Source organism: Idiotropiscis lumnitzeri, chromosome 7 (genome assembly GCF_059441095.1).
Source record: "Idiotropiscis lumnitzeri isolate Australia: NSW breed Sydney's pygmy pipehorse chromosome 7, RoL_Ilum_1.0, whole genome shotgun sequence".
Lineage (NCBI taxonomy): Eukaryota > Metazoa > Chordata > Actinopteri > Syngnathiformes > Syngnathidae > Idiotropiscis > Idiotropiscis lumnitzeri.
The window spans coordinates 8614870-8638784 of NC_142397.1; the positions used below are offsets into that span (position 1 = coordinate 8614870).

Consider the following 23915-nt stretch of genomic DNA (forward strand, 5'->3'; position numbering starts at 1 on the left):
TGCACGCTTCACCCCTTTAATGGATGACAGTAAACGCATCGTTTCATGATTTAAAGGCGGGCTTCACAAAAAAAAAAAAAAAAACACATTTCAGTTGTTGCTGCATGGAGACCTCAAGTCAGGATGTTATATGAGGTGATGTCACTTTTTTTTTTTTTTAAGGTTGCGCCAAGTGGATTTGGTAGAGATGAAATTTGGATCAACACTAAATGGACAAATATCTTCGGAAGAGATTGGTGTGGGCAATGGCCCCTGAATTTAGATTCACTTAGCAGCCTCGATCGTGAGTAGACGGCAGCCAGACTCCAAAAGTCCGCCGTTAAGGTGTGGACTGTCCTGCAATATACAAAAATGAAACAATTTTAAAATATCAATGGTTTGTGCAGGTGCTTCAAATTTTTTGAACAATGAGCCACTTCTTATCATTGTAAAGTGAAATGAATTATTTGTTCAACTTTTCAAGCACGTGTTAAATTTAAATAAAGAGCTAAACTAGCTCAAGGTCAAGACTGTAAGTTCAAATGAGATAAATGAGTCATCTTTAAACATGCAGAATAATTTTGTCTTACAATTTTATTTTAAGCAAAAATTAATTAATTTTCTTTTTCTGTCTTGAAGGTGAACTAGCGTCTTTGTCTGCAGCCATCCTCCGCGTGCCCTCCAGGTAGCGGCGCCATGTCTCGCCTCACCTCACCCGCCCCCTACCTCGTCCTCTTCGCCCTCCTCTTCCTCTCCTCGGTGCCGCCTTGCCAATCCGAGTCCCAGCGTGGGGCGTCGGTCTCGGCCTCCATCCTGCCCTCTTCGCTACCTTCCGCCGGGCCACATGGAAACAGCAGCGTGCCGGCCGTGGGCAAGTGTGATGGCGTGACGGTGTGCAAGCCGGGCATCTTGCTGCCAGTGTGGAAGTCCAACCGGCCGGGCCTCGGGGAGCAGGTCGCCCGGGCGGTGGTCTACTTTGTGTCTCTCATGTACATGTTCCTGGGCGTGTCCATCATCGCCGACCGCTTCATGGCCTCCATTGAGGTCATAACATCACAGGTGAGGTCATCTTTTCAGGCTTTATGGTGCATTCAAAGCTTGAAAAAGCATCATTTTGACTACCAATTAAACTTAAAGTGCGAAGGCATAGAATCAAAGTTTGATGATGATGCGTTTGACAATTTTAGGAAAATTCAGCTCCCTATTTGAGTTTCACTTAGCTAAATGAAATCAGGTTGACAAAAAAAATCTTAGGAAGCCATGCCCTTTAAATAGAGGAAGTTGGATATTTTGGTTTGATGCGACATCGATTTACGGACCTGTCAATCATAAGAACACCCACAAAGTGTCAACAAGCAATAGTCAAAATCACACAGGAAGCAAGTGCTACTTCCGGTTTTGGCTAAATACTTTTATTTTTAATGCAAACCTCCTGCTTAGTACAGCGCTCACGTAAGGTAACTTAATGAAGAGTACGGCCTAGAGCAGAGGTATTCAATTAAAAGTCACAGAGGTCCACGACGAAAATTTCTTCCAATTAAAAGGTCCGAACCAAAGTCCTATGTTCACATTTTTATATAGTTTCAATAATTAGTCATTTTCAACAGAGCGCACTTTTATACAAAATATTTAGCAATGTTCCCATTAAACACCTTTGCCAGTCAAACAAATATAAGGCGTTTATTTCACATTCAAGAAAATGTGGCTCCAGGAAGTGCCACTTCCGGAAAAAATAGTAAAATATCTCCTGCGGAAATATATCAAGTGCTAAGCATTGAGTTAACATCTTTTGCCTTTTTTCTCAAATCAAAGAGTTATCAGCCTAAAAAAACCGAAAAGCCTAATTATCCAAGTAAAACAGGTCAACATGTTCAGTACACAATCAATAAAAATGGCTGTCCTCATGAAAAACGAATTCAAAATTAGCTTTAACACAACCTTTTCTTTTGAATATTTGTTTTAACTTCTCTTAATGAGAAAAATTAGTTTGTGACTGCCCTGCCAGTAATTTAAATCTGGGTCTAAAAGGAGTCAGGGCCATTGGGATTTGGTAGATTATTTCACACATCAGGGCTTTGTATTTTCCTTTAAATAATGTTTGTGCAACAGCATTTAAGCACTCCTTCCCAACTTCCCCATCACTGAATGTTTTTTTATGTTTCCCCAAAATCCACGATACTTTTAGTGAACATTCGTTTGCATGCCGCTGGGCTGTAAACGAAAACGTAAACATCTGTTATACTGCACTCGAAGTTCGATGTTTTTGCGTGCGCTCACCTCAAACGTCAGCGGATAACTTTGCAAAAGAGGGCGGTGCTTTGTTTCGTAGTGGCGCTTCGAAATGTTGCGACGGTTTCGGAGCATATAATGCACACTGGTTTAGAATCGGCTGCAGCCAGAACGAAACTAAATTTCTCCGTCCATTCATTGAAAACAACACGCATCGACCTTGCTAACTTTTTAGCAAGGCATACTGTCAGCAGCACTCTCTTCCGGTCTGTTGCGCAATTGGCAGTGGATCGTAAACAAAAGATTTGATTGGCTCAAATCAGTGACGCCTTTTCCGTATTAACTACAATTGCAGCGCCAACGTTTGCGAATGCGCCCTGAAAAAAAATCATCATAGATTGGTCATGGGTCCGGTCCGAACCATCCCGCGGTCCGGATCCGGACCGTGGTCCGCCATTTGGTGATGCCTGGCCTAGAGTTTCATATTGATCCTCAGATAAACGGACATTTCTTTTACTAGCACCCCCTCTGAAGAGGCAAAAGGTGTGTAAATGATGTATCTACGTATTTTGTGTTGGTAAATTTTGACTTTTGAATGTGAAATATGTTAGCTAATTGTTTGCGTGAGTTTTGAAATATGTTTCAGCTCGTACGTTGATTAGGTTCGAAGGTTAGACGGTTATGGATAAATGTTCAAAAAAGAAACCGCATAATCATCAGTAAAGTCTCATACTTGTTCGAAGGGCATGCTACTGTCAGTTTTGTGTGATTCTTGAATGGTTATTTTCATGCGAAAAAAAGCCCTTTGCAGTGGAAAAATAATCACAGTATTTGGTAAATATTTTGTTGTTTTGTTCAAATGCTCTTTTTGTTGAAAAGTGAATCTTTTATGCATGTGTTGAGGGATGTATAATAAAATATATTAAGCGCATGTATTTTTTTCCATTTTTTGGGGCAATTTTGTCTGATTAGAAAGGACGTCGTGCTGTGACACTACAGTAGCAATGATGAGAAATTGTGGCCCCCTCCTTCATTTAAACTGCCCATCCCTGGTTTAGGTCATAGCCAGAGCTTTTAATGGTCCACCATGCAACACAAAATTCAAATAACACACAAATCTTCTTTGGTATTTTATTTCTTGTAAGAAAGAGTATTGTACTTTCCGTACCAAGACAAACAAACGTATCAGCTGATGCCTTACTTCTAAACTTTGAAAATTGAACCACCTTGTGACCAGAAAAATGCAATTGTTTGCGGTTCCTTGAAACAACGGCGTTCAAAAATAACCTTGGGCAATTCGCCACAGGCTGCTGGGATCCACTTTGAGCACATACTTAAGTTGCCAAATATGGTTCACAAACATCATTTATTATTCATTAATATTGAGCTTTTTAGTCCGGTCGGCTGATCTACGCTACAATAAGGACGCAAAGAGAAACCTATTAGATTAATTGAATATTGTCTATTTTGAGATACACCATATAATGAGCATGAGTGGTACGTATATGAGTCTTTCTATACTGTAAATCTGTTAACCATTCCACTACTGCAGTGCTTCTCAATTATTTTCTGTTCCCCCCCGCCCTGGCTAAAAGAAAACAATTTGCTCCCCCACCCCAGTCTGCATTTTGCTGCCTTGTAATTGTGATATGAGTCACAAAATAAAATTGAATCTGATATTGGATAATTGATATGCACGGTTATATGATTGTACGTGTGTTTGCTTGCGTGTGTTTGGCTAACAGGAGAAGGAAGTGACCATCACCATGCCAAACGGGGAAACATCAGTGGCAACAGTTCGAATTTGGAACGAAACGGTCTCTAATCTGACGCTAATGGCTTTGGGATCCAGTGCACCGGAGATCCTTCTGTCAGTCATAGAGGTACGCACACAAGTGCACGTGCACACACCTACGCTCGCGCACACACACACTTCGTTACATCGGGGCTAGATTACTGTGATGCACTTTATTTTGGAGTCAGCCAGTCCTTCCTCAAGCGTCTCCAACTGGAGTCAAATTAATACTTAATATTTATATTTTTACCAGATTTTTTTTGTTTGTTTGTTTTGTTTTTTTTACACAATTATCTTTTATCGACTACTTCTTTCTACCTCTACTTGTTTGCAAATAATCATCCAGTTTGTTGCCATCCCTGCAGGTGTGCGGTCACGAATTCAAGGCGGGCGAGTTGGGACCGGGCACCATCGTGGGCAGTGCCGCCTTCAACATGTTTGTGATCATTGGCATTTGCGTGTGGACCATCCCCCAGGGCCAAGTGCGCAAGATCAAACACCTGCGGGTCTTCTTTATCACCGCCTTTTGGAGCATCTTCGCCTACATCTGGCTCTACCTCATCCTGTCTGTCATGTCGCCTGGCGTGGTCGAGGTAAAATTACATTTGGAAAACATTTATTTAGTATCCTTCATATCCACCTTAAGGTCCAGCTACTCATTATGGTGCGTTAAATATCTTCATACACTTGTTCGGTGATGCCATATGAAGGCACATTTCAGTTGGACGCTGCTAATATTGTTTCATCAAAATGTGGCTTCACATTTATTGCAAAATCTACAAAATACGCCAATTTCTGTGTTGCTCGTTCATGCCCGTTATCGTTCTTCTGTAGTGTGTGTTGCGTTACCATAGTAAGCATATTTAGTCACATAAAATCACACAGAGTGGATTTGTGCTTGTTGTTGTCGCATTTTATTAGCATTTTATTGCCAGTTGTCGGTCCACAAAAGTTATGGACTTGTAGGAACCGATTTGTGGTGGAAAAAACGGTTGTTTCACGATGCATTGAATTGTCTTACTAGGGAGGACAAATTAAGACTAGTACATGGACCTTTAGACACAAATACATCCCTCCAGTTACTATCAATCAAATAAAACCACCGGCTCCTTACAATCAAGCTTTGACACGTTCATCAGGAATTCTCAATCAAACGCGTACATACCCCTGCGATTTCCTTTAATCAAATACAAAAATTTGTTCGACCTGTCAATCAAACACAAACATGCCTGCATGACTGCTAAGCTCTCTGATTTACATGTGAAGACTTTTGAAACTATAAAATGTGGACTGTTTTCCCGTGTCTCAGGTATGGGAGGCGTTGGTGACCTTACTGTACTTCCCAGTGTGCGTCATCCTGGCCTGGATTGCCGATCGGCGCCTGCTCTTCTACAAATACATGGGCAAGCGCTACCGTGCCGACAAACGCCACGGCATCGTCGTGGAGATGGAGGGAGACCTGACGCCCAATAAGGGCGGCATGGAGATGATCACAGACGGCAAGTTCCCGCCGCGTGGGGGTGCCGTAGTCCCTGCCGAGAATTACGGCGCTGAAGGCGCAGCGGCCAATAATGTGGGCGCGGCGACGGCCGGGTCCACGTCCGCGGGCGCTGCGGGCACACTGCCAAACTCCAACAGCGCCTTGGTTAGTATGGAGACCAGTCGGGAGCTGGACGAGAGCCGCAAGGAGGTAGGATGCATACAATGCAATTTGAGCAAATGGGCCATTTACATATATAATTCTATTAATAACAGTAACTTAGCATTTATTTATTCTTGTTATTTTTTTTATTAATTTTTAATCTTTTAATTTATACCGTTTTTAGATTCACAATTTATTTTTTGTTCATCTTGTCTCCCAATGATCTGACTCTTTCTTCCACTGTACAATCAAACGTTCCCCTTGCGCACAAAAAAGTCGACTCACGAAAAAATTGGTACGTGTACCGTGCTTCAAACAGTTCCGTCGCCAAATAATGTACTTTGCCTATTTTGAACGCCTCAAGGTCATTCGAATCCTGAAGGAGCTGAAGCAGAAGTATCCGGAAAAAGAACTGGATCAGCTGGTGGAGCTGGCCAACTACTACGCCCTGCTGCACCAGCAGAAGAGCCGAGCCTTCTACCGCATACAGGTGATACTTCAGTGACCTTTGACCTGAGCAATCCAAGACATATGTCAAATAAGTATCTGTTTAGGGCCCTAGGAGTTGGGAAAAAATACTTGTGGGGGAATTCCCTCGCAAGGGATATATATATATATATATATATATATATATATATATATATATATATATATATATATATATATATATATATATATATATATATATATATCTTTGCCGCACCACAGTAGTTAAAATAAAATATTAACGAGGTTTATTCATTTAATTTTTTTTCAAGTTCAGCGTACCGGATTAAAACGTTTAACGGGCCGCATGTGGCCCCTGGGCCGTAGTTTTCCCACGCCTGCCTTCGAATGATCATTCAGCAATATTACAGCCAGAAATCGAAGTGTGATGCAGCTCTGGCTGTACCTCCACCGCGATCACCATTGAACTCACACATCCTCCTCCTTCTTTTCTCTTCTGTGCTCCCGGAAGGCAACGCGCATGATGATCGGAGCCGGTAACGTCCTGAAGAAGCACGCCGCCGACCACGCTCGTCGCGCTGTGGTCACCGACGAGGAGGCGCCAGAAGACGACGACCTGGCCATGTGCAGCCGCATCTCCTTTGAAAGCGCTCACAGCCAGTGCATGGAGAACTGCGGCATCCTCACGTTGGCTGTGATTTGTCAAGGTAGAGAAAGGAAAACGACGGCCGGGGATTTAATTGGGTTTTAATTTCTGTGTAATAAATCGTCCATCCAAGGTACACCCTTTGACTGCTCGCCAGACAATGTTTGGTCAGGAATTAATGAATGGGCGCAGAAGCGGAAAGGTTAAAGCCACATTACTATAAATTGACTTGCAAAGTAACTCTGAACATTTCCTCTCATTTTTACTGTTTTACAAAGATGACTCATTACGGTAACAAAATTTCCCCTCAGCATCGCACCGCCCCACTATTTGAGAAGCACTACCCTTAATGTAAGGTCGCCACTGGTACCCAATAAAATTTCCAAGTTGGGTTTCTGTCAGTCAAAACTGAGGCAAATTTCCACGTGAAAGTCCAACGTAGATTTCATCTTATGTAACTGCCACGTTACTGACATGATGAATTTTCTACCCGACGCTTTTAGGGGGCCTTGGAGAAAACACCTTCTACGTCGACTACAGAACCGAAGACGGCTCAGCCAACGCCGGTTCCGATTATGAGTACAGCGAAGGAACGCTGGTGTTCAAACCCGGAGAGACTCGCAAGGAAATTAAGGTAAGAAAAGACGAACATGACTTTCTATCCCGACAACCGCTTTGATGCATTTGATCTCCAGGTCGGCATCATCGACGACGACATCTTCGAGGAGGACGAGCACTTCTTCGTGCGGCTGCTCAACCTGCGGGTGGGCGACGCCGAGGGCATGTTTGAAAGCGACGAGGCGGGCGCTGCGCCTAAAGGTCGGCTGGCGGAGCCCCTGGTAGCCACGGTAACCATCCTGGATGACGACCACGCCGGCATCTTCACCTTTGGCGAGCGGATGGTGCGCATAAGCGAAAGCGTCGGCACCATGGAGGTGACGGTGGTGCGCAACTCGGGCGCCCGCGGCACCGTCATCCTTCCGTATCACACAGAGTCGGGCACCGCCAAGGCTGGCGAGGACTACGAGGACGCGCAGGGCGAGCTGGAGTTCACCAATGACCAGACAACGTGAGCTCAGCCCATTTGTTTTTTTTTTGTTTTTTTTTTTGCAAAAACTAACAACTTATTTTCCCAAAAAGCAACTCAGAACATAAATTTAGGCTCATGATCAAATCCGTGTGTGCATACATGTGCAGTCAGACGCTCCAGGTGAGGATAATCGACGACGAAGAATATGAGAAACATGAAAACTTCTTCCTTGTCTTGGAGGAGCCACGCTGGCTGAAAAGAGGCATTTCAGGTAACCATACACTCTCTCTCGCTGTAACCAAATGCTAAGCACATGCCCCTTTCACTTAACACGCTAAGCACATGCCACATTTACTTAACATGCTAAACATGGACTGAACATCTTTTTGATCAACATGCTGAGTTTATAACCCAACGATCAAAGCACAGATACATTTTGATACTTCCTGTTCATGCAACACGCAGCTAGTATACACACTCAACACGCTAAAGAGGTATGCCAAGAATGTGCCATCGACATGCTAAGCACATATATCCAACATACAAAACTCACACCGAATATCCATTGCACTCAATGCATACATTCAACACAACCACATCAATCCAACTTGCTAAACGCGTGCAGGCCACACGTTGAGGCACTTAAATTCAACACACTAAGCAAATACATTACACTTGCAACTCAACTCAACTGTGTTTTTGAAGCACTTAAAGAAAACCATCGCAGTATGCAAAGTGCTCTACACAGAGCAAAGATATGTCAAAGCACACAAGCTTCACTCTAGGTGCATACTCCAAGCGCTCACATCTAACATGCTACATGCTAGACATAAGATACACCCAGCACGCCAAGCTAACACATACATTATTACATCTACATACACGCCACGCTCTAGGTGCCCAAAACTCCAAGCACATGCATCCAACATGCCACCCACTAGGAACACGCACCCATACCTCAAGTACATACTCCAGGTACATGAAACATACTAAGATTATACAAGTCACACCCTAGGCACATGCACCTAAAAAACTAAGCACTATGTCGAACACTATAAGCACATACAAGCCTTACACATTCAACACACAGAGCATATATGAGCCCCACATTAAGGACATACAGTACACTAGTGATGGGTAAATGAAGCTTCAAATCTGCTTCATGAACCAGTTGTAGTATTTTTGGACTCCTGTAGATGGCACTCTCTGGTCAACATTGGGCTGAAAGCACACTGACTTGCCATTTTTTTTAAAACCAACAGTGCCATCTAGAGGACTCAAAAATACAACAACTGTTTCATGAAGCAAATTTAAAGCTTCATTTTCCCCATCACTACTCAGCTGCACCTAGAAACATACGAGCAACACACAGAGCCCATGCCTGCATTTCCAGGACACTAAAAAAAACAAATATACATTAACCATGAATCCCACGTTTAGCACACGTGTATTCAATTTGTTCAATACGCTCAACACACTAAGCACATTCACCCACGCTAAATAAATTATTTAGTATGTTGCAGATGAATCAGTTTACATGCACGGCCTCTTGATGTCAGTAACCTTCTTCCCTCCCTCTTTTCTTTATCACAGCTCTGCTACTCAGCCAAGGTAAGATGGCTTTTTTTTTTTTCTTATTGTGCTTTTTAGTTGTTATATTGCTTTTGTCTTCACCTTCTCCCTCATTTGTTAGTGCAGTGCAGGTACTTTGTTTTATGAGTGTCCCAGTTTACGAGCCGTTCGAGTTAAGTTAAGGGTTTTTATTTTTATTTTTCGTTTGTTTTTGGGTGGGGAGCCAAAATTTGAGGTAAAAGTGGGCTTCAAACACACATGTTTGAGTGACGTGACAAAATGCCGATGTTAAAGAAATTACATTTGTCATGTTATCCTGTTTCAAAACTATGCTTACAGGTCAATAGAAGGTCACAAAAACATGGACCTCTCTGTGGTTCAGAATTCAAATTGTGACACTCTCTCAAAATTGCTGGGTCAAAAGTAACCCAAATTAGGTGAAATTTCTAACCCAGCACTGGGGTCAAGATTTTGATCCAACAATAGGTAAAAACTATTCATATTGATGGGTTATCTGGTTAAAAAAAATTACATTAAATTTACTTCAGTTCACAACAAACCTGTCAAACATGACGACCAGCTTCAGATCATCAGCCCCATCCCGATCTGCTGGGTTAAAATAAGCAACCAAACCAGGGATAGAACTAACCCAATCTGATGAAAAATCCACAGCTGCCCAGCAAGTGGGTTAGGAAAAGCAGTTTTTGGTGTGCAGGACAACATCCTAAAAAAAAAAAAAAAACAACAAAAAAAAGGAGCGAATGCCAAACCACTGAACCACTTCATCATTATTATTAACACGGTGCCTGCACCATGTGGAGAAAAACATGTCGACAGCAGCCTGCCGGTGACATCCTGCTGCTCGGCCGCTATCATCATAATGATGCAGGACAAGCAGCTGTTTTGCACTGACTTGATCATCATTTCATTGAACTCATCTGTAAGACGCTCACACGGCCTTAAATTCTCCTTTCAGAGGGGTCCGAGGGCCAGCTGAGCGCCGAGGAGGAGGAGGCCCGGAGGATTGCCGAGATGGGCAAGCCCATCCTGGGGGAGCACAGCCGGCTGGAGGTGGTCATCGAGGAGTCGTATGAATTCAAGGTGCAGCATCGTCACTTGAAGGATCGCTTTCGTTAATAAGTCTTTTTCTGCTTTTTATTAAATACTTTCATTCGGTACAACAAATAACGTCACAATCACGAAAACGTTAAATGTTCCTCTGTTTAAATGCAAGCACAGGATAGGCCCCTCCCACCTGTTGAGAGTGAGCGATCTGCATTTTGATGGAAAAATAATTTCATTGAAATGCCTTATATGTTATGATGTAATGTAAATATTGGACAGTATGTATTAAGTGTTCATGTATTCCTTGTTTATTACGGTGAAATCAAAAAAATGTGTTCAACCACTAAATCAATTTCATTTTTTTTTGTTTGAAATTCTATAATGAAATATTTCATTATGGTAAAAAAAAAAGAAAAAACACATATACAAATAGCAATAATTAAAACAAGCCAAATTTGCCAGATGATGCCCCAGAAATGATTTGTGAACGTAATGGAAATTTTTTATGGGTTGAGGCCAAATCACAATTTTTGCCCCATTTCATCTGTTGAGATGCCAAACTTCTTGTTTTTTTTAAACTTTTAAAACGTTAAAATCTCAGACAATGTCCTTACTTACGATTGGATTTTACTTCCCGAGTGGTCTTTCAACACTTGCTGAAAGTTTAGGGTCAACTTTGTTTTTCTAAGGTGCCGGTTGATCTTTGGAAGATGGACGTGCCAAAACTTTAGACTTCTCAAATGAGGGATTTCAAACTGCCAACATTGAAATTTCTGTAATTATTTAAATTTGTGGAAATGGCTATAAACCATTTTATTTAATAATATAATCATCATTTATAAGCTTGTTATTACAGACTCCAAAAGTAAATATCTTTAAATTGGTTTGCTTTAGAACTACGAACAAAAATCTGAGGGGAAAGTCGTAAAAGCGTTCATGTTTATTTTATGTACAGTATTACTTCTCTGACGGCCCGTTGTCGGTCAATTCGCATCGATCGTTTGCGCCGGCGTCCGCAGAGAAAGCGCCTGAGAAATCGCTGACGCAAAACCTCCCCGCAGCCGTCGTTGTGGTCGTAAATGGCCTTCTCGCCGTGTTAATGACTTATTGATGTGGCCAAAAAGCTCCAACCCCCCAGAGCAATTTATCTATGTACGAGTAGTCTGCGTTAATATTAGTCGACGGGATTAAAAATGGAATCTTTACGCTCAAAACGTCTTCTCGCACACCTCTGTTAATTTGAGAAGCGCACCGATGCCACTTTTGGGACAAAAATGTTTTGGACAGACCTCTTCCAGGGTTCGACATTAACAGTGGCTGACTGGCCCGAGGCCACGTGAATGTGTCGGGAAGTTCACCGAATAAAAACCGAATGAATACGATCAAGTCAACACATTCTTGATTGTAAAATATTATAAATTCTGTATTTTATTTTTTGGTTTTTAAATTGATCATTCATCATTGACATTTTTAACATAGGGATCGGTTTGAACAAGATCTAAAGTGACAAATGACATGCTTTTTTTCCCGCCGTACGACAATAAAGTGTAATTGCACATCCACTCCAGTAGTTGGCAGTGGCGCTCTCCTTGAGTATTAACCCTACGGTGCAGGTTGGTTTTTTTTGCAACGGTAATTGTATTATTTATAGTTGCGGCGGAGACTGGGTGGTGTGGGGGGTGCGAATTGTTTTCTCTTTGCTAGGGGGGTGCGTAACAGAAAATAATTGTGAAACACTGGTCTAGATAGGGGGAATGTGATCCAATTAGAAATAAGGTTGAAACGGACAATAGATGGTTGGATGGGTTGCTAAATGATGAAGACTTCAGCATTACGGTAACGGAGGCTTTGTGCTCATTCGCACCTTGTTAAAAACCTTCTCGCCTTATTTTTGACAGAGCACGGTCGACAAGCTCATCAAGAAGACCAACTTGGCGCTGGTCATCGGCACACACTCCTGGAGGGAGCAGTTTGTGGAGGCTGTGACTGTGAGCGCAGGTATAGCAAAGTTCTTTTGGCTGACAGTTCCGAGGGCCGAGGTTCAAATCTCACCCCCACCCTGGCATCACAATCTGGCAAAATTCAACTGGGCTTGCACACAGACACATTTTCTGAAAGATTTTCTTGTTGTGTAGACCGGCACAACAGAGAGCCAATTATTTGTATACAAGCACTTTCTTGTATGCAAAAGTCACTTAGCTCCTCTTTAAATGATCTGACCTACAGTCTTTGTGCAACATCAGCTTTACAGACTACAATTGCTGCTGCACCAAGGATCTTAAAGCACTACTATAAAAGCACCATCGTGGGACTTTTTACAATTGCATCCATAGTTTATTCTTGACACTTGTAACCATTATCAGGATGCAAACTTGTTTTTTTTTTTGTGCTGTATAAGTGTTTAAGTAAGCCAGTGTAAGTGGCAATATATTGTAAATTACTGTAATAAAAGCAGTAGAACATCAAGGGTCTGTTTAACAAAGATTAAAAAAATGGCCACTAAATGTGTATTCACTCTTACATGTGTGCGCTTTTGGATGTCGTACTGAGCTAACTCGAGTACTCTGATTGCAGCACAATTGGCAAGAAGCATAAAATGGTGGACACTGCCCGATTTATATATATATTTTTTGCTACTGGTAGCTCTTGGTTTCACCACAGAAAATCTGTGAGGTCATAATTAATAAATATTACTAAATACATAACTAGACTATTATGTGTTCTTCTTCGTCTTCTTATTATTATTATTATTAAATCCTAATGTGTTAGAGAAAAAAACTAGGGAAGATTGTTTTGTTTTTTTTTCATTTTTTTAAATCTGTTTTTTCAGGATATTTTTCTTCTGTTTTTTTGAGGGGGGATTATGACAGAAAACAATAATAATTTGAAAAACAAAACAGAAAAAAATTCCAAAAAACAGGGAAAACAAGTGTTGCCTTTTTTGCATGTATAAACCTTTAGTAAATTGGACAATAGTTGACAGCCAAGCCTGTAATATAAACTTCATTTATTGATCATGTTTCTTCCGATGTCCAGAGCAAATTCATATCCAGTGGTCAAACTCGTAATACGTGTAGTTGCTTTAATGCCGCCATCTAGTGGCTAAAACAAGTTCTGCAATCCACACTGAGCTTCTGTGTCTTCATTCTGTTTTAGGTGACGATGACGATGAAGAAGGCCGCGAGGAGCGGCTGCCCTCCTGCTACGACTACGTCATGCACTTCCTCACCGTCTTCTGGAAGGTTCTGTTCGCTTGTGTGCCGCCTACCGAGTACTGGAACGGCTGGGCCTGCTTCGTTGTCTCCATCAGCGTCATCGGCCTGCTTACTGCCATCATCGGGGACCTGGCCTCGCACTTCGGCTGCACGGTGGGACTGCGAGACTCGGTGACCGCCGTCGTTTTCGTGGCCCTGGGAACGTCCATTCCTGGTGAGTGAAGTGAATTTGGATACCAAAATCCCTCTAGCGGCTGGACTGACCGTCAAAAAAAGGGTGGAGGGCCCAGCTCTGGTAATTACTGATGCACAATATCCCACCAAAGATTGACTCACTTGTCCACCCACAGACACGTTTGCCAGCAAAGTGGCCGCCATCCAGGACCAGCACGCAGATGCCTCGGTGGGCAACGTGACGGGCAGCAACGCCGTCAACGTCTTCCTGGGGATCGGCGTGGCCTGGTCGGTGGCCGCCATCTACTGGAAGATCCAGGGCAAAGTGTTCCGAGTGGAGCCGGGCTCACTGGCCTTCTCCGTTACGCTCTTCACCATCTTTGCGTTCATCTGCATGGGGGTGCTACTGTTCCGGCGCCGGCCCTCCATTGGAGGCGAGTTGGGGGGGTCTCGACTGTCCCGTATCCTCACAAGCTTGCTGTTCTTGGGCCTGTGGTTCCTCTACATCCTTTTTTCCAGCCTGGAGGCCTACTGTCACATACCGGGCTTTTAAGCCAGAGACACACACAGTACACATTTTTAGCACACTCGAGGTCGAAAGCTGGGGTTCTCAAACTTCTGGGGTCCAGGGAGAAATTTTCACAAGGAGCGCCTCATAATTGTAATGACACTTGGCGGTAGACATAATTATCATGTGTACCAAGACATCTTTTCTATGGATGAAAAGTCCTAATCATAAATGAATAAAGTTGTATTTTTACAACTCCAAGTTTTAATATTGTGATGTTAAAGTCAAGTTAAAGAAGTGAATTGAATTTCTAAAAAAAAAAACAAAAAAAAACTTTCTTCTCAATATTTGCATTATTACGACTTTAAGTGACAAAATGGCCGCCCCGGGAGTTGACAAAAAAACGGCTGGATTTTACTGCATAAACACTTATTAAAAATATATATATAGAAAAATGTATTGCAAATTATTTTGCGGACCTTGAATTATGGCTTTGGGATCCTGGGACCCCAGTTTGAGAACCACTAGCTGGAGGGCTCCTTCATTAACACACACACATACACATACACGCACACGACATGTATGCATGTATAAATTGACAGTCAGCGTCAGAGGGGCAAAAGGCAGTGTTTGAAAGGCGAGTAGAGCTGGAGTGAATGTAGCGTGGATGCTAAGGAAGATCACATGGACAAAGACATTGATCCATTGGCAGAGGCGAAAAAGAGTGGAATGTTTACAATGACTTTGCTTGTTAAATGTTTACGGACGGATCGGAAGGAAGACACTTGTAAATAGAGCCACACTCATCCAGAGTGAAATCAACCCCCCCACCAATCCCCCGCGGGAGCAATCCAAGTGTCGCTCCTGGCTTTGCTGTTATCCTGCACGGTTTCCACAGTAACCATATCCACCCCAAGACGGGGAGGGAGGGGATTTTTTTTTTTTTTTAGTCATGTGTTGCCAGGTGGGGCAACATCACCTCATAAGTGGAAGTTGAACTGTACTGTAAAAAGCCATACTTTGCATTTGTGTGTTTACGTCCACCTCACTGGAGGATTCTAGAAACAGTGTTTCTCAAAGTGCGGTCAGTTGACCACTGGTGGTAATTTAGTGCGGTGTTTCCCAACCTTTATTGAGCCAAAGCATAAGAAAAAAATCGGAATATAATGTATAATAATAATAATAATAATAATGCCACGGCACCCCCATTTGCTTGAAACACTGGGTGCTTTGTCACGGCTTTGGATGGATGAAACATGGCTGCCGGGCCCCCCTAACCCTAAAAACCCCAACTCAAGGGTGATGACATCATTTTATCTGGATATTTCCAGCTAATTCAATTTAAACCCTAGTGGGCCCTAAGTAATGGTCTATAGATATTGATTCCTAGGTCTTTCCTAACTCTAAACCAAACACTGACACTGAAATCCTAACTCTCATTCAAATCCTGCACAGGAGGATTAGAACATCAATTCACCCCAACCCAACACTGACCCTAAAATAGTGATGGGAAAATGAAGCTTCAAATCTGCTTCATGAAACAGTTGTTGTATTTTTCTAGTCCTCTAGATGGCACTGTTGGTTTAAAAAATGTCAAGTCAGCCCAATGTTGAGAGTGCCATCTGCAGGAGTCCAGAAATACTACAACAGGTTCATAAAGCAGATTTGAAGCTTCATTTACCCATCACTACCCTGAACTCCTAACTCTCATCCCCTAGATTTTTTTTTTTTTTAAAACTACTGAGAAATGTAGACCACAAAAAGATGCAAACTACACAATGTACAGCCATTCATCGTGTCCAGGTGTGCTGCTTTCCACACTGCAAACAATCTTCTCCCAGATTAGAAGCAACACAAGTACAGCGCAGTCCACTGGACAATTTGTTTACTGTAAAAATCTGCTCGGTGACGAGGTCGTGCAGCAGTGGCGTCACCAGCAACAACAAGTGCAATCTGTCATAGTGAGATGAGAACCACTCCATCCATTTTGTTTGAATGAAGCCAACTTTGTAACCTTTCTGGGGCTAATTTTGTATATTTTTCTCGCAGCTCCAATGAGGTTGTTTATTTTGTACTTCTGAACCATGTTCAGAGTGGTCTCTGTGCACACAAACACACTCCGGTAGTTTACATGACCTCGTTGCTGACAATGGAGATTTTGATACGAGTCTCAAGTGTAGAATATCTTAAGCGAGCGTATCGAATAGAGATTTTCCTTTTTATAGCCCGACATCGATTCATAAAATCATATATCGATACTTTAATAGTGTCTTTTTCCCCATAAATTGATGTGACTTTACCTGTCACGCGAGATCTTGATGATGAGCAGATGTATTTATTGTTTGATCAGGTCATGTTAAATAAAACGTGCATGTATGTGGATTCGATGCTTGATGTCAATATGAATATTTTTACTAATGCATCTAGTTACAGCAAGAAGTTTGTACTAATTGCAGCATTGGTTCTTCTTCGAATGCCTTGCATACCAAAGTAAAATTGGTACTGCTTGAAGTCCTTGATTGAATCAGAAATCAATCAAAGTGAATCGAATCGAATCCCTTGTGAGTTGAATCAAATCGATTTTGGAAATTCCCTTCTCATGAATCACCACAGAGGGATTTTTATATACTTGGTGGACAATATAAAGAGGTTCATTCATCAGGCAAATGAAAAAACGTCAGCTGGTGATGATAAATATTGAACAAAAAAAAATGTGATAAACTTATATTGTTTTCAACTGTGTATTGTACAAGAAATTTGTTGTGCATTATATTGCAGGCTTATTTTTGGGATAACTCATATTATACAAAAATGGCGATCTACCTATAATGATTCCCAACACAGCCCGTCTCTTCTAATCTTCGACTTGAGGTCATCTCCGTCCTGTGCCAGTGTTTCCGTCGCTCCTCCTCCCGCTCCCTTTTTGTGGCGGAGTTGTTTTGAGTGTACGTATGTAGCATGTTTACATGGAAGGAACGATGTGGAACGTGGTTAGAATGCAACTTGACAGAGCTGGAGCAGGACTGTCTCCCACCGTCCCGCCAATGTTCTACGTTTCCAGAACCTTCTTTACTGTTCGGCTTCGGCCTTTGCTGTTCTCTAGTTAGATGTGATACCCTCTTTCCTGTCCCCGATGTGTGCGTGGTGTGTGCGTGTTCTCGCCATGTTCCTCTCCAGTTGCATGACGAATCTTTGTATTTTGTGTGTTTTTAGACGCATGTGAAGGACGCTTGAGGGCGTGTTTTATAGGACCAGTTTCCCTTCGCCCGCCATTCCACAATGGGTGAATAAAAGTAGCAAGCAACAGAACTATCAGTCTGTTATGTGGTTGCCTTGGAGGGACTGTGAAAATAAAAGCCTGCTCTGTTTTCAAGGCGACTTTTCTAAGCCATGTCGCAGGTCCTTGTTGATGTACAATAACTGTCGTGTTTGTGTTCCCTGTCCTGTCTTTGTTCTTCTGTGTCTGTGTGTGAACATTTCTCTCTCTGCCTGAATCTTTGCAGATAAAAAAAAAAAAAAATGACATGTGATTGACATTGTTTATTTACAGATGTGATAAATAATTAACTCAGAATAATGTTTAAGTTTTATATCAAATGTATAAAAAGTATATATTAAAACAAAAAGATGCTTGTTTTTCAGAACATGGCATGAGTTGTAACGTGTTACTGAAAGAAAACAAAAGTTCTCTACTCAACGGAAGTTGATCTTATTTTAATATATTTTTGTTCATTTTCAAGGCAGCATGTGTCTGAGTCTATTATTTTTGCAAAAACATCAATACATCCACCCTTCAGCTAACTTTGAGTGAGAGGCTGGCGACACCCAGGACTGATGGGAAGACAGCAGCCAAACACAGAATATGAGGAGTCAAGCGACCATTCACACTATGATGCACAAAAAGTCTTCACAGAAGCAAATGCAACATCATGGCACAGATAGATTTGGGACAGACTGGTCACTGACCAATGACAGGGGGAGAGTAGTGCACAAATAGACAAATGACATTCTGGTCAACATCAGAGGGAAATGAGGTGGCTGGCTTAAAAGACCAGTGGGGAAGAGTATTACTCTTTTGGTACCATTGGGAAAAGGAGAGGGGGAAATCATTGTTAGAGGGGGAACACTTGGATTTATGGCAAAAAAAAGATGGAAAGGTAATTAGAAAGGTACGAAATATAAAATTGAAAAATCACTCCCAATAATGATGAAAATAATTACTGAAAGTAGTCGAAAAAAAGGGAAGCACTTTTTACACATGACATGGGTGATACACACTCGTGTACAGTAGGTGGCGATATGCACCTATAAATTGCTTGCAATCCGCCAATAATTGAAGGAAGAAGAAGTCACGTGGCCTGAGCCCGGGATTCTCGTTACCCGTATGCTTAGCAGTCACCCTTACTCATTCCCCGCCAGAGTCATGCGAGAAATCCGGTAGCAGAATTCAGAGTGGCGCTTTATTGTGTGAATCAGTCATCGTTTGGAAGCGGCTAGCTCCGGGCTCAAGAGGAAAAAGGGAGCCTTCCCCAGGCTTCGTGTGCTTAGTGCCGTTCGAAGGTGAATCGGAGATCCTCTCCGCAACCGCGGAAGAATGTAAGGAAACGCGCGTGGTCGCCATTGTTGTGGGGCAGGCTGAGCGTGAGGCCTTCCACTAGCGCTTCATTCGACGCCCAAAATGTCGCTTTAGGACTCCGCTTAAATGTCATTTCTCACGCCTGCCTGTGGAATGAATGGACCACAGTGCATGAAATGTTAACTATTGAGTCGTTGACTAAATTAACGGCGTAGTGAGCGTCGACACTTTGTCCGCCATTAACGCACTAGTGTCGTCGAATGGTCGCAAACGCTGCTAATGAACAAACACCGTCATAGAGTGCAACTGGATAACTACAGTCTTGTAAAACACGATATTATAAAATGAAATGTATTCTATCAGTTTATGTTAATAGTTTATAGTCGGCCACTGTAGCGCTACCAGCCAGAATAACACTACTAAATATTAGCCATTCACATGAGGTTATAACTGTTTACGTTTTTATGTACGGATCCTCGGTCTTCTCGTCTGACAATGTACAAAAATATAAATTCAGTATATGTACAAAAAATGTCCCGTCAAAGGGCCACCTTTGTCTTTGATACACTGAATGACGAGTTGAATTTCTTTGACTAGGTCAGTAACTGAATGTATTCATATCGCATATTAGAACCTTTCCACCTTTAAAAGAGTTCAATGCCAATAATCTGTTCCTGCACTGTCAAATATTTTAAAATAAAGGGAATTGTCACTGTATTTTTATTTATTGCCTCTAATGTACAATTCACCACACCCCCAGCCAGAAGATGTCCTACTACTCGTCATCCCGTAGTTCATCCCGGGCTACCGACTGCAAGGTCTATGTGGGTGACCTGGGCAACGGAGCAGCCAAGGGGGAGTTGGAGCGGGCATTCAGTTACTATGGCCCACTGAGGACCGTGTGGGTGGCCAGAAACCCACCGGGTTTTGCTTTTGTGGAGTTTGAAGACCCAAGAGACGCTGAGGATGCCGTTAAGGGCATGGACGGAAAGTGAGTACATTTTACAAGTCCAGTTAACGTGTTAAAAATGTTAGTGTTACTTTGGCACATTTATAACAACCGGTGGTGTTAATGAGCTCTTTGCCATCCTCAGGCTCTTGTGTGGCTCACGTGTACGTGTGGAGATGTCGACTGGAATGTCCAGAAAGGGTCGTGGACGCCCCAGCCGACGTCAATTTGACCCTAACGACCGCTGCTACCAATGTGGGGACCGTGGCCATTACGCCTATGACTGCTACCGCTTCAGCAAACGAGGAGGGGGTCGCCGTAGCAGGTGATGGGGCACGTGCTTTGCAGCGTGTTGAAGTTCAAACTGAAATCCCACAAAACTTTTTCATTGTTTTTTTTTTTTTTTAAACTCGAATGGTGTCTCCTGAAACAGGTCTCGTTCCCGCTCTCGGTCGCGATCCAGGTCTCGATCCCGTGGACGGCGCTACAGATCACGGTCTCACTCTCGCAGCCATAGCCGCAGCCGGTAAGACGAATTCAATGAAAGCATACCTGGTCGGTCTTAGACCTTATATTACGCATACTAAGTTATTTAATGATAGTGATGCACGATATGAACACTTTTAACCAATAATTTCCTGTTTTGTATGGTCAATAACAATAATTGAATTGTTTCTTCCTAAATAACAAATATGTTGTTGCAGCGTAAAAGTTTTTTTTTTTCTTGTGGTTGACCACAACATAGTCATGTTTTGCTACTTTTTGAAGCCTGCTAAATACGAAATAATCATTGAGACAAACAGCCTGTGCCTATTCTCTCACGGCAACACAACATACATGGCTCAGGGTGGTCACCACACAAAAAAAGACCTAATTCAGGACCCTGCAAGGATATTTTTCGTGAGCGTAATATGCTCATCAAAAAGTTTCACCTTGCCACTCCGCTCCTCCCTCCCCTTCCAGGAGCCGTCGTCGCTCTCCATCGTACTCCAGGCGCAGAAGCAGGTAAGCTCTTGATAGGCGCTCACAAATGTTTCATTGTTCTCGCACCTCTGATTATACAACTTCTTGTCTATGCTATACCATCAGGTCTGGTTCTCCGGCCCGCTCCAAGTCCAGGACCCCAATGAGAAGGTAGGATGCTTTCAAATTTGGTACATAAAATCTTGACTCGACTGCCCAAGTCACATAGTCTGCTGAACTTGTCCTCTTGCGGGGTGGGCAGTTAGTCTATTTTCAAAGTATGTATATGCAAAGTAGCTTAATATTTGTTGATTCTTTTAAAATTGGTCTAAATCAGTTCTTTTTTTTTTTTTTCAATTAAATTTTATTTTTTGCACATTAAAACATATAAGACAAGTATGACATTTAAGTCATGCAAAATATAAAAGCCCTGACTACAACAGTTTGCCCAACCCTTTATATTAAGCTCTTTAGCTAATTTTTAGCATCTTTGAATTTGGCCACTGGTTTTAATGAAGTCAAAAATGTCTCTCTCTCTTCTTCAGTCGCTCCAGGTCCCGTTCTCGGTCCAGGTCTGCGCCAAGAGGGCGCTCGGCCTCCCGTTCCCGCTCTCGAACCCCCTCGGCCAATCACAAGAGGAACAGGTAAGCGTCGAATGGCTTGTTGCCGCATATTGGCCATGTAGTAGCATTCTAGCATTTAGTCCCGCCCACTGCGGCAAGTAATACTTGGCAGGAAGAAGCAACAGGTGGTTCTAGACGATTTTGTCATATCGCAGCTGGAGTCACAGCGGTAGAGTTTTAGGAGAGGGTCAGTCGTCCAGCTAGTCACAGCTTCAGACAAGCGTGTTGACCAGGTCTTCCATCCAAAATGGCCATGTCTCGCCATCGTCGTCCACGCTGAAACGATCGACCGGGGACCCTGAACCTTCTACGCTGACCCATCTGAATCTTCCGCTTCTGCTGTCAGCCATGTTGGCGTGGGAGGGAAATAAAGGGCCGCATCGAGGGGCCCTGTGCGAGGTGTAGGGCCAAATAAGTAAAGATGATCATGTTTGTCTCAACTATTAAATTAAGTCTTGCTTGAGGCTGAAGAGCGTGTCAACGGTTGATGTTCTCTTGCTTCGCTAAATACTTGTCAAAAAATTAATTTTGGTTCATTTAAATGCTGCATGTGCTATGAATTGGAGTTTCCCGGCCCGAGTGTGGCTAGACAAATTTAAATGCGAAGCTGCAGCTAGATTTGAGCATCTTTGCCGCACAGTTTTGTTTATTTTTCATATTTTCTTTAAAGTGTGTGCTGGGAGCTGCGCACTGCGCTGACACTACAGCTGATCCCAGGCCCAGGGTCTGCCAGCTGGCGGTGTGTACGACCTGCGGGAGGGTGACTAAGCGCTGACCTGAGATCAGCCTTCGCCTGGCGTTAGACAGCGAGAATCTCCCCCCGCACAGTGAATGGGTGACCGTCTGTCCGACCGACGCACACGCTCAGACGAGATCCGCCCGTGCACTCTTACAATTGTTCTCCTAGAGTCACCCAAGGCCGCCAGCCAGCCGGCAGATCTACCAGAGCGCCGACACGAACAATTCAGAGTTTGACCGTTTTAAAATCCATTACCTACCTACCAGATCCCCTACTACCTACCTACCTACCTACCAGAGCTCTGCGGCCTCTGTCTTAGCTTCTGAAAATGAGAGCGAGCTGACCAGAGATCAGTCTACAAGAGCGTAGTCATCCGTCCTTCAGTGCTTTCATCCTTCGCTTCTCTGTACTTGTTGTTTCTGCCAGTGTCTCCAAAGGTAACAACAACCCCCCCATTTATTCCCAATTCCCATCCTCTCTATCTACACCCCCTTCCTTTCATGACAAGCTCTTATTAATGGTCAAAACAAATGCACAGGCTTTATGTACAGTGGGGTCGTGGGTGGTGACAGAATCAAAAGTTGAGAATGAGCATGCTCGCGAGTGCTGTGAGTGAGTGTTGTCTCAGTGGACCGCGTGTGTTACTACATGGGCAGAAACACTTTCATCTGAAGCCATATGTGCTGCAGGTCAGCCCGACAGGTTGTCCTCCTACCCTCCTTCCCTCCCCATGGACTTTCGATTGCCTGTTGAAGTGTATTGCTGTCCTCACAGCTCAAGCTTTTTCGTAGTGCGACAGACTGGTTTTATGTTGCACTGGTGATGCAATGCAATTATTCATTGCTTATTTTAGACCTGGGCCACTAACATGTTAAACACCAGTTATTCCTCAGCAAGTTGTTCACCAAGTGACTTAGCTGTGTGAGCGTGTGTGTGCGTGTTGTCGTGTGAGGACAATTGTCTTGGGTCTTCCATTCGCCCCTAGAGCAAACTGACTCCTCTGTGTTTCTGTTTCAGTCGTTCCCGTTCAGCAAGTCAAAACCGAAGTCCAACACCTGCCGCCAACTGATTGAAGAACAAGATGAACGCAACGCCCTGCCCCCATCTTGCTTCTAACCCCCGTCCACTTTTACAACGGCCCTTCACGTTGTTTTCCATGTCAGGTCACATTTAATTTCTTCCATTAACAATATACAGGTTGAGAGGACGTTTTCCCCTTTTCTGTCATGTCCTATTGTTGGTTCAAGATAAAATTTGTAGTGAAGTTTTAACCAATTCAAACACTTTAAGTCCTTTGTTTCTAATATTTTGAACCAGATGATCCTGGCTGGCATTCCTTCATAAATGACATTTCTGTGCTGCCTGCTAGCCCCCATCTGCAAAATACAATTCATGCTCTTGGCTTTCAGTTTGTTCCTGTGTATTATGATTTTAAATTTGATTTTGGGTGATTGTTGTTTTTTTTCTGTATGTGATTTTTGGAAGGGCTGTTTGAACAGTTGTTCCTGTTTCTATTGTTAAGACGGTGGCAGTTTTATTTTTAAATAAATCTCTCCAACATACCTTCGTGGTCTTGTATATTACAATTTACAATATTTACTGTTTGCAATTGACCACCATTTTGTCTAGACAAAAAAAAAAACTTGCCACAAGATGGCGGCCTTGCGTATGCGGAGTTGTTACATAAGATCAACACGCGCTGCATGCTTTTCACAGGTGAAGTATTAAGAGAAGCAGATTGAGATGTCTTGTATATAATGTGT

General features: G+C 42.9%; 2 protein-coding genes across 5 annotated transcripts in view; both read left to right on the forward strand.

The window, feature by feature from the left end:
- Positions 1-16505, forward strand: part of slc8a2b (solute carrier family 8 member 2b) — a 47189-nt gene extending 30684 nt beyond the window's left edge. For 2 of the 3 annotated variants that reach the window (XM_088300326.1, XM_088300327.1), the window contains 14 exons: positions 619-1038; positions 3954-4091; positions 4369-4596; positions 5313-5693; positions 6010-6135; positions 6604-6799; positions 7242-7372; positions 7434-7807; positions 7936-8039; positions 9362-9379; positions 10317-10441; positions 12304-12403; positions 13562-13834; positions 13971-16505. In XM_088300326.1, the coding sequence (XP_088156452.1) occupies positions 676-1038; positions 3954-4091; positions 4369-4596; positions 5313-5693; positions 6010-6135; positions 6604-6799; positions 7242-7372; positions 7434-7807; positions 7936-8039; positions 9362-9379; positions 10317-10441; positions 12304-12403; positions 13562-13834; positions 13971-14347 (2934 nt within the window). In that variant the 5' untranslated portion in view covers positions 619-675 and the 3' untranslated portion in view covers positions 14348-16505. Of the gene's footprint in view, positions 1-618; positions 1039-2609; positions 2752-3953; positions 4092-4368; positions 4597-5312; positions 5694-6009; positions 6136-6603; positions 6800-7241; positions 7373-7433; positions 7808-7935; positions 8040-9361; positions 9380-10316; positions 10442-12303; positions 12404-13561; positions 13835-13970 lie in introns of those variants that run through there. The other variant, XM_088300328.1, reaches the window with a different exon arrangement.
- A 2127-nt stretch (positions 16506-18632) lies between these two features.
- srsf7a (serine and arginine rich splicing factor 7a) lies at positions 18633-23714 on the forward strand. 2 transcript variants are annotated; one of them, XR_015844281.1, is made up of 9 exons: positions 18633-18898; positions 19639-19869; positions 19973-20152; positions 20261-20353; positions 20791-20832; positions 20917-20961; positions 21336-21434; positions 22084-22589; positions 23170-23714. XR_015844281.1 is itself a non-coding variant. In XM_088301138.1 (8 exons), exons 2-8 carry the CDS (start codon positions 19646-19648, stop codon positions 23219-23221), a joined length of 735 nt encoding a protein of 244 aa, XP_088157264.1. In that variant the 5' UTR covers positions 18634-18898; positions 19639-19645; the 3' UTR covers positions 23222-23714. The 2 variants fall into 2 exon arrangements, 1 of the variants encoding a protein (XP_088157264.1); XM_088301138.1 differs by lacking the exon at positions 22084-22589 and having other exon boundaries at positions 18634-18898.
- The last annotated feature ends 201 nt before the right edge of the window (positions 23715-23915 follow it).